Genomic DNA, 9,256 nt, shown 5'->3' with positions numbered 1-9,256 from the left:
CGAACTTCATGCTTTAGTTCCTGCTGGTTTATGATGTATTCTTGCTGATATATGATGATTTTGAAGTGTATGTGATGGTTAAACTTGATAGAAATGAAGTTCAGTTACCGGTTTTGTTGTCGTTATGCCGCCGGTTCGAAAATGGCTAGACTAGTGATGTTTTGATTGATCTGGACAGCGATTTAGTTCCTTGCTGATGTTATTGGAATATTTATGTTATATTTCAGATTTTTATCGAAGGACATTGACTTCGTGAATTCAGTTTTCGAATCGGGATAGAATTGAAGAAGGTTTGAAGTTAGTTTGATTGGATTAATTGCTATGATCTTGAGCAGACCTTGATATGTGTTCTTGTTTTAGCAAGTCAAGTGCATACTTTCATTGGTTTACAAAAATACCTTCGCTGGATCTAGCAAACTCCATTCCAAGAATGTATTTTAATGCCCCCAAGTCCTTGATCTCGAATTCCTTCGCGAGTTTTCCTTTCAACTTCTCTAATTCATAACAGTCATTTCCAGTTATCACAATATCATCTACACAAACAATCAGGATATACATTTTCTCCTTTTGAATGTTTGTAAAACATAGTATGAACTGCTTGGCTTTGAGTATATCCATAAGCCTTTATCACCTTCCCAAAGCATTCAAACCAAGCTCGAGGGGATTTCTTGAGTCCGTACAAGGAATTTTTTAGTTTGCACACTATCCCAACTCCAATGCTTTCTTCGAAACCTGGGGGAGAGCTCATAAATACTTCATCCTCTAAATCTCCATTAAGGAAGACATTTTTTTTACATCCAATTGGTGTAAAGGCCAATTGAAATTTACTGCAAGAGACAACAAATTTTTAATGGAGTTTATTTTAGCTACCAGAGAAAACGTCTCTTGGTAGTCTATCCTTAGGTTTGAGTGAAACCTTTTTGCGAAAAGTCTGGCTTTGTATCTCTCAACACTTCCATCAGCTTCGCTCTTTATTGTGAACACCCATTTGAAACCTACAACCTTCTTTTCCTTTTGGTAATTCAACAACCTTCCCAGTATCATTTTTTTCAGCGCATTCATTTCCTCAAACATTGCCAATTTCCAATTCGGCTCATCTAGTGCTTCTTGAATGTTTCTGGGTATCGCAAGTTCTGAAATTTTTGTTGTGAATGCTCTGTAATTGCTGGACATATTGTTTTATGAGATGTATTTGGCAATAGGATATCTAGTGCATGTTCGAACCCCCTTTCTAAGTGCAATAGGAAAGTCATGATATGTGTTCTTTGCAGGGATGACATGGGCGGTTCTAAGACAGGTTCTGATGCAGATTTTTTTTTCATTCATTATGAGGGGTTGTTGATGAATTTGGGTTGATAACAATGGGGGGTGGGGGAGGGAGGAGGGGCGGGGGGAAGAGTGTATAGATGCATAAGAATCGCCTGAAACATTTGGGAGAACACCGTCGGTCAGGGATTCTGTTTGGCCACGCGTTGGAGTGATCAAATGGTCTTTACTTTGTCCAGGAAGTTTACTCCATGAATAAACTAGTGGCTCAAAATTTTCTCGATTTTTTTATCAATCGTAGTATTTCTTTCTCTGACAGAGCAAATGCTGATCCGAATTCAGCATATTGGGGTTCCTGATTCTCCTTTTCTACATCTAAAATCACAGCGGGTAAAGGTTCAATGATTTCTCGAAAATTTTGTTCCACTAATTTCTCCCCCTGAATTAAATTTTTAGGTGTGAACCCTTTTTGTAAGAGGATTAAAAAAACATTTGTAACCTTTTTGGTTAGGAGTATATCCTGTAAAAATGCATTTTTCCGTCCTAGGATCCAGCTTTAATCGTGATCCCTTGTGAATATGCACATAGGCAGTGCATCCAAATATTTGCAAAGGTAATTCTGAATTAATTCGAGCATTAGGAAAATTCTTTTTTAAACATTTTAATGGGGTTCTATACTGCAGCACTTTTGAAGGCATTTTATTGATTAGTTAATATGCAGTAATCATGGCATTCCCCCAAAAATATTTTGGAACATTCATGTGAAACATCATAGCCCTTGCTACTTCTAGCAAGTGCTTATTTTTACGTTCAGCTGTTTCATTTTGTTAAGAAGTACAAGGACACAAGGATTGGTGTAGAATGTTTTTTTGTTTTAAAAACGTTGCTAAGATTGTATTACAATATTATGTCTCAGGGGGGAAGAGTGTATAGATGCATAAGAATCACCTGAAACATTTGGGAGAACACCGTCGGTCAGGGATTCTGTTTGGCCATGCGTTGGAGTGATCAAATGGTCTTTACTTTGTCCAGGAAGTTTACTCCATGAATAAACCAGTGGCTCAAAATTTTCTCGATTTTTTTTATCAATCGTAGTATTTCTTTCTCTGACAGAGCAAATGCTGATCCGAATTCAGCAGATTGGGGTTCCTGATTCTCCTTTTCTACATCTAAAATCACAGCGGGTAAAGGTTCAATGATTTCCCGAAAATTTTGTTCCACTAATTTCTCCCCCTGAATTAAATTTTTAGGGTGTGAACCCTTTTTGTAAGAGGATTAAAAAAACATTTGTAACCTTTTTGGTTAGGAGTATATCCAGTAAAAATGCATTTTTCCGTCCTAGGATCCAGCTTTAATCGTGATCCCTTGTGAATATGCACATAGGCAGTGCATCCAAATATTTGCAAAGGTAATTCTGAATTAATTCGAGCATTAGGAAAATTCTTTTTTAAACATTTTAATGGGGTTCTATACTGCAGCACTTTTGAAGGCATTCTATTGATTAGGTAATATGCAGTAATCATGGCATTCCCCCAAAAATATTTTGGAACATTCATGTGAAACATCATAGCCCTTGCTACTTCTAGCAAGTGCTTATTTTTACGTTCAGCTGTTCCATTTTGTTAAGAAGTACGAGGAAACAAGGATTGGTGTAGAATGTTTTTTTGTTTTAAAAATGTTGTTAAGATTGTATTACAATATTATGTCTCAGGGGGGAAGAGTGTATAGATGCATAAGAATCACCTGAAACATTTGGGAGAACACCGTCGGTCAGGGATTCTGTTTGGCCATGCGTTGGAGTGATCAAATGGTCTTTACTTTGTCCAGGAAGTTTCCTCCATGAATAAACCAGTGGCTCAAAATTTTCTCGATTTTTTTTATCAATCGTAGTATTTCTTTCTCTGACAGAGCAAATGCTGATCCGAATTCAGCAGATTGGGGTTCCTGATTCTCCTTTTCTACATCTAAAATCACAGCGGGTAAAGGTTCAATGATTTCCCGAAAATTTTGTTCCACTAATTTCTCCCCCTGAATTAAATTTTTAGGGTGTGAACCCTTTTTGTAAGAGGATTAAAAAAACATTTGTAACCTTTTTGGTTAGGAGTATATCCAGTAAAAATGCATTTTTCCGTCCCAGGATCCAGCTTTAATCGTGATCCCTTGTGAATATGCACATAGGCAGTGCATCCAAATATTTGCAAAGGTAATTCTAAATTAATTCGAGCATCAGGAAAATTCTTTTTTAAACATTTTAATGGGGTTCTATACTGCAGCACTTTTGAAGGCATTCTATTGATTAGGTAATATGCAGTAATCATGGCATTCCCCCAAAAATATTTTGGAACATTCATGTGAAACATCATAGCCCTTGCTACTTCTAGCAAGTGCTTATTTTTACGTTCAGCTGTTCCATTTTGTTAAGAAGTACGAGGAAACAAGGATTGGTGTAGAATGTTTTTTTGTTTTAAAAATGTTGCTAAGATTGTATTACAATATTATGTCCCTGGGGGAAGAGTGTATAGATGCATAAGAATCACCTGAAACATTTGGGAGAACACCGTCGGTCAGGGATTCTGTTTGGCCATGCGTTGGAGTGATCAAATGGTCTTTACTTTGTCCAGGAAGTTTCCTCCATGAATAAACCAGTGGCTCAAAATTTTCTCGATTTTTTTTATCAATCGTAGTATTTCTTTCTCTGATAGAGCAAATGCTGATCCGAATTCAGCAGATTGGGGTTCCTGATTCTCCTTTTCTACATCTAAAATCACAGCGGATAAAGTTTAATGATTTCCCGAAAATTTTGTTCCACTAATTTCTCCCCCTGAATTAAATTTTTAGGGTGTGAACCCTTTTTGTAAGAGGATTAAAAAAACATTTGTAACCTTTTTGGTTAGGAGTATATCCAGTAAAAATGCATTTTTCCGTCCCAGGATCCAGCTTTAATCGTGATCCCTTGTGAATATGCACATAGGCAGTGCATCCAAATATTTGCAAAGGTAATTCTAAATTAATTCGAGCATCAGGAAAATTCTTTTTTAAACATTTTAATGGGGTTCTATACTGCAGCACTTTTGAAGGCATTCTATTGATTAGGTAATATGCAGTAATCATGGCATTCCCCCAAAAATATTTTGGAACATTCATGTGAAACATCATAGCCCTTGCTACTTCTAGCAAGTGCTTATTTTTACGTTCAGCTGTTCCATTTTGTTAAGAAGTACGAGGACACAAGGATTGGTGTAGAATGTTTTTTTGTTTTAAAAATGTTGCTAAGATTGTATTACAATATTATGTCCCTGGGGGAAGAGTGTATAGATGCATAAGAATCACCTGAAACATTTGGGAGAACACCGTCGGTCAGGGATTCTGTTTGGCCATGCGTTGGAGTGATCAAATGGTCTTGACTTTGTCCAGGAAGTTTCCTCCATGAATAAACCAGTGGCTCAAAATTTTCTCTATTTTTTTATCAATCGTAGTATTTCTTTCTCTGACAGAGCAAATGCTGATCCGAATTCAGCAGATTGGGGTTCCTGATTCTCCTTTTCTACATCTAAAATCATAGCGGGTAAAGGTTCAATGATTTCCCGAAAATTTTGTTCAACTAATTTCTCCCCCTGAATTAAATTTTTAGGGTGTGAACCTTTTTTGTAAGAGGATTAAAAAAAACATTTGTAACCTTTTTGGTTAGGAGTATATCCTGTAAAAATGCATTTTTCCGTCCTAGGATCCAGCTTTAATTGTGATCCCTTGTGAATATGCACATAGGCAGTGCATCCAAATATTTGCAAAGGTAATTCTGAATTAATTCGAGCATCAGATCCAGCTTTAATCGTGATCCCTTGTGAATATGCACATAGGCAGTGCACCCAAATATTATGTCCCATTATCAGATCGTAATACTGATTTTTGCATGAAATTGATTTCCAATCATTTTATAAAATTATTTAAAAAAAATTTCAACTTCAGATTTTTCCCTCATTAAATATACCCAACAAAGACGAGTATGATCATCTATAAATGTTACAAACCATTTTTTCCCGAAGCAGTGGTAACTTTTGAGGGTCCCCAAACGTCATTGTGAAAGAGGCAATAAGGCCTTGATGCACGATAAGGTTTTGAAATGTAAGATGTGTGTTTTCTTTTGGCCAAAATTCAACTTTCACATTGCAATGATAAAGGGTCTGTCTTTTAAAACAAACACGGGAACAAATGTATTCGATAAGAAAAATTAGGATGCCCTAATCTATAATGCCAAATCATTATTTGATCACGAACATAGAGAGAACTAATACTACCATGTCCTTGAACCATTTTATTACTTTGCAAATCATCCTCGAAGCAGTAAAGACCCTTGATCAACCTAGCATCGTTAATCATCTTCCCCGAGATCCAGTCCTGAATAACACAATGAGATTCATAAAGATAACACAACAATTAGAATCTTTAGATAGTTTGCTGATGGACAATAGATTACAAGCTAGCCTAGGGACATGGATAATAGATTTAAGATCTATTATTTAAGAAATTTTTACTAGGCTTTTTTCTGCAATCGAAGAGAAGTTGCCATCACTATTCTGACCTTTTTATTTCCAGGACACGGTGAATAGGATTCGAATATATTTGAGGGATTGGTCATATGGTCGGATGTTCCAGAATCAATGATGCAGGAAGTAGAAGATTTGAGATGGCTAGGTATGTAGTGACCCTACCCGGATCCACTATCTAATCAGAGTTAATTAGCGCATAAAATAAAATATTAAAAGCGTACAGAGCGGATAATCAAAGTACAACAAATCCAATCGGCAGAATACAACCGACGATAACAAAAGTGTATGAATACCATTATACAACCAAATCGAAGGTTCAGGGTAAACAAATCCCTACCCTCTAAAATCTCACGCTCTCGGATCCTCAATCCTGCTGAGAGCCGCCTGGACCATTCAGCCTCAAACCTGCCCCGCCACAAGGTACACCACAATACCCAAACACAGGGGCGTGAGCGACAACGCTCAATACATAAGCAATGATATATGTATAAATATGCGCACATAGATGATTTAAAATACCAGGTAAAACACTTTCTCATGGCGCCATGAATATACAGTATCGGCTAGAGAGCAAATCCGCGGGGTACTCGTATATTCTATATATCAGGGCTGAGTCAACCCCATCCTGACCCGAATCCAAAACAGGATAAAATTCCCATATGGAAACTGTCATACCTGACTCGAGTCCAAAATGAGATCATTGTTCCCTATGGAGACTGTCAATGACTCACATCTCTCAGGATGCAGTCACACGTAAAATCATGCATGTGCTAAGGCGATAAAACATGCTAAAACATGATAAAACATATAAAAAATACTCATGCAACATACATGCAAATATATCATGCCGGCTATCTCGGTCAGTACTTACGTATCTCTAACACTGCTGGTCTAAACCTAGCTCCACTGGTCTAGACTCCAAGCCTACTAGTCCAGTCTACTGCTACTACAATGCAATTACCAATGCATCAATAATTAAGCTCTAAAATCCTTAACTAAACTATTATATACTCCTAAATATTTTTAGGAAGCCAAAGCTATACCTGCGTCCGTCGTCAGCCCTTTGCTGTCGCTTGCCTCAGAACTAGGCCACAGCTCCGCTACGACACCTGGATCGCTATGCCACTTCTAGATTTCCCATAGGACGCCTATATCTCCCTAGATCTGAGTTAGAATGCCTAGGAATAGAGAGATAAGAGAGGAATTGGTGCGCCTCGAATGAAGTCTCGTCCCTCATATTTATAGGCAAAGTTCGAGCCGTCCGAACTCGACTTCGGACCCTCCGAACTGGTTCGAATCCTCCGTTCCTGACTTCGGACCCTCCGATCCTGTTCGGAGCCTCCGACCCGGACTTCGGGCCCTCCGAAGTCCCATCAGTGATGTCACCAATGACGTAATATCTCAGGACAGCTGGCTGGCTACTGTTCGGGCTGTCCGATCGGTCTTTGGATCGTCGGAACTCCTCGGGCCTCCGATCCTTGGCTCCGGTCACGTTCGGGTCCTCCGAACTCCAGTTTGGAGCGTCCGAACCTCCTGAACCATACCCACCATTTTCGAGTGTCCTGGATCCATATTTGAACTCTGTTAATCCAACAGAAATTTCCTTAATCATGTTTTACTTAATCTTAACATGATCACATGATTAATTACTCATTAATCATTAATTCTGTATACGGGTCACTACATTCTCCCCCACTTAAGAAATTTCGTCCTCGAAATTTATGTCAGAGGAAAAGTACAGAACTTAACACGATTGTTTTTTATTACAACTTAACAAGTACAAACTCGATACAAAGAATTACAAAATCTCAAAATAACTCGGGGTGCTCAGCTCGCATTCGGCTCTCTAACTCCCAAGTAGCTTTCTCTGTACCTCTGCGCTGCCACTGTACCATCACCAATGGTATACGCTTGTTACGAAGTACCTTGTCCTTCTTGTCTAGAATCCGTAGGGGTCTCTCCACATAGGATAGATTTTGATCCAACTGCACCTCGGTCGGATGCAAGATATGCGACTCATCCGCCACGTAATGTCTCAATAAAGACACATGGAACACATCATGAATCCCCGAAAGATCTGGTGGCAAGGCTAGACGATAAGCCACGTCCCCAACCTTCTCGAGAATCTCAAAAGGACCAATAAATCTCGGTGACAACTTACCCTTGAGGCCAAATCTCATCACCTTCCGAAAATGTGACACTCGAAGAAACACGTGTTCTCCTACCTCAAAATGTAACGGCCTCCGGTGAGTGTTCGCGTAGCTAGCCTGTCGATCCTGGGCCGCTTTAATCCTGCGTCGGATCAAATCCACTGCATCAGTCATCTGCTGAATCATCTGAGGACCCTCAACCTGACGCTCGCCAACCTCCTCCAAAAATAGAGGTGTCCGACAACGACGTCCATAAAGAGCCTCAAATGGTGCCATGCCAATGATGCGATGGTAACTATTGTTGTAAGCGAACTCCACCAACGGTAGGTGATCATGCCATGCTGTACCAAAATCCATCACCGCTGCACGATTCATATCCTCCAAAGTGCGAATAGTATGCTCGGACTATCCGTCTGTCTCTGGATGATAAGTCGTACTCAAGCTCAAAGTAGTACCAAGGGCTCGCTGAAAACTACCCCAAAATCTCGAGGTGAATCTCGGACCCCTATCGCTGACAATGCTCAACGGAATTCCATGCAATCGAACGATCTCCCGTACATACAATTGTGCCATCCTATCAAAGGTATAATCGCGGTTATAGGGAAGAAAATGCGCTGACTTCGATAATCGGTCCACGACAACCCAAATAGCATCACAATTCCTGGATGACATAGGCAAGTGGGTGACAAAATCCATCGTCACATGCTCCCACTTCCACTCAGGAATCTCTAAGCTGTGAAGTAACCCTCCGGGTCGTCTAAACTCTGCCTTGAACTACTGACACACAAGGCATCAGGATACAAACTGATAAACGCTGCGCTTCATCCCTTTCCACCAAAATCGTGTGCGAAGATCCTTATACATCTTCATGCTGCCCGGATGTACAAAGAATCGACTGCGGTGAGCTTGCGTTAAGATCTCATCCCTCAGAGCAGAATCATCGGGTACTACAACTCGACCAAAAAGACACAACAGACCGTCTTCTTGCAGATGAAAACCAGAAGTATTACCACCCTCAGCCAAACGGGCTAACTTCTAAGTCTTTAGATCAGAATTCTGAGCTTCCCGGATTCGTCGATACAGGGCTGGTTCTGCAAGCACAGAAGAAACACGAATCCCTTGCTGTTCTTTCTTATGACGGAACGTGAATCCCAAAGAACAACATTCCTATACTGCCTTCGAAACCAAACCGATACAAAGGGAACTCACATAGACCTTGCGACTAAGCGCATCAGCAATGGGGTTTGCAGAACCTGGATGGTACTTGATCTTACAATCATAATCCTTCAACAG

The 9,256-nt window shown here is 39.7% G+C and overlaps 1 protein-coding gene across 1 annotated transcript; it reads right to left on the bottom strand.

Annotated features, from left to right (window-relative positions):
* Nucleotides 1–378: 378 nt before the first annotated feature.
* Nucleotides 379–3,554, bottom strand: LOC140861314 (uncharacterized). Its single transcript, XM_073264324.1, has 7 exons — nucleotides 3,356–3,554; nucleotides 3,085–3,230; nucleotides 2,290–2,499; nucleotides 1,584–1,705; nucleotides 917–1,165; nucleotides 733–827; nucleotides 379–533 (listed from the first exon to the last, which is right to left on the bottom strand). The coding sequence occupies exons 1-7, from the start codon at nucleotides 3,552–3,554 to the stop codon at nucleotides 379–381; spliced, it is 1,176 nt and encodes a 391-aa protein (XP_073120425.1).
* Between the last annotated feature and the right edge of the window lie 5,702 nt (nucleotides 3,555–9,256).

This window comes from Henckelia pumila, chromosome 4, assembly GCF_033568475.1.
Source record: "Henckelia pumila isolate YLH828 chromosome 4, ASM3356847v2, whole genome shotgun sequence".
Classification (NCBI taxonomy): domain Eukaryota; kingdom Viridiplantae; phylum Streptophyta; class Magnoliopsida; order Lamiales; family Gesneriaceae; genus Henckelia; species Henckelia pumila.
Note: the sequence above shows the minus strand (reverse complement) of the source record. Positions and strands in the feature narration are given on the sequence as shown.

Excerpts from the sequence above, each read along its gene's own strand:
- LOC140861314 (XM_073264324.1), bottom strand. The coding sequence starts at position 3,554 with ATGCCTTCAAAAGTGCTGCAGTATAGAACCCCATTAAAATGTTTAAAA. Across the intron at positions 2,500-3,084 it reads GAGGAAACTTCCTGGACAAA|GGGGAGAAATTAGTGGAACA; the intron begins GTAAAGACCATT and ends AATTTAATTCAG. Across the intron at positions 828-916 it reads GCCAGACTTTTCGCAAAAAG|TAAATTTCAATTGGCCTTTA; the intron begins GTTTCACTCAAA and ends TGTCTCTTGCAG.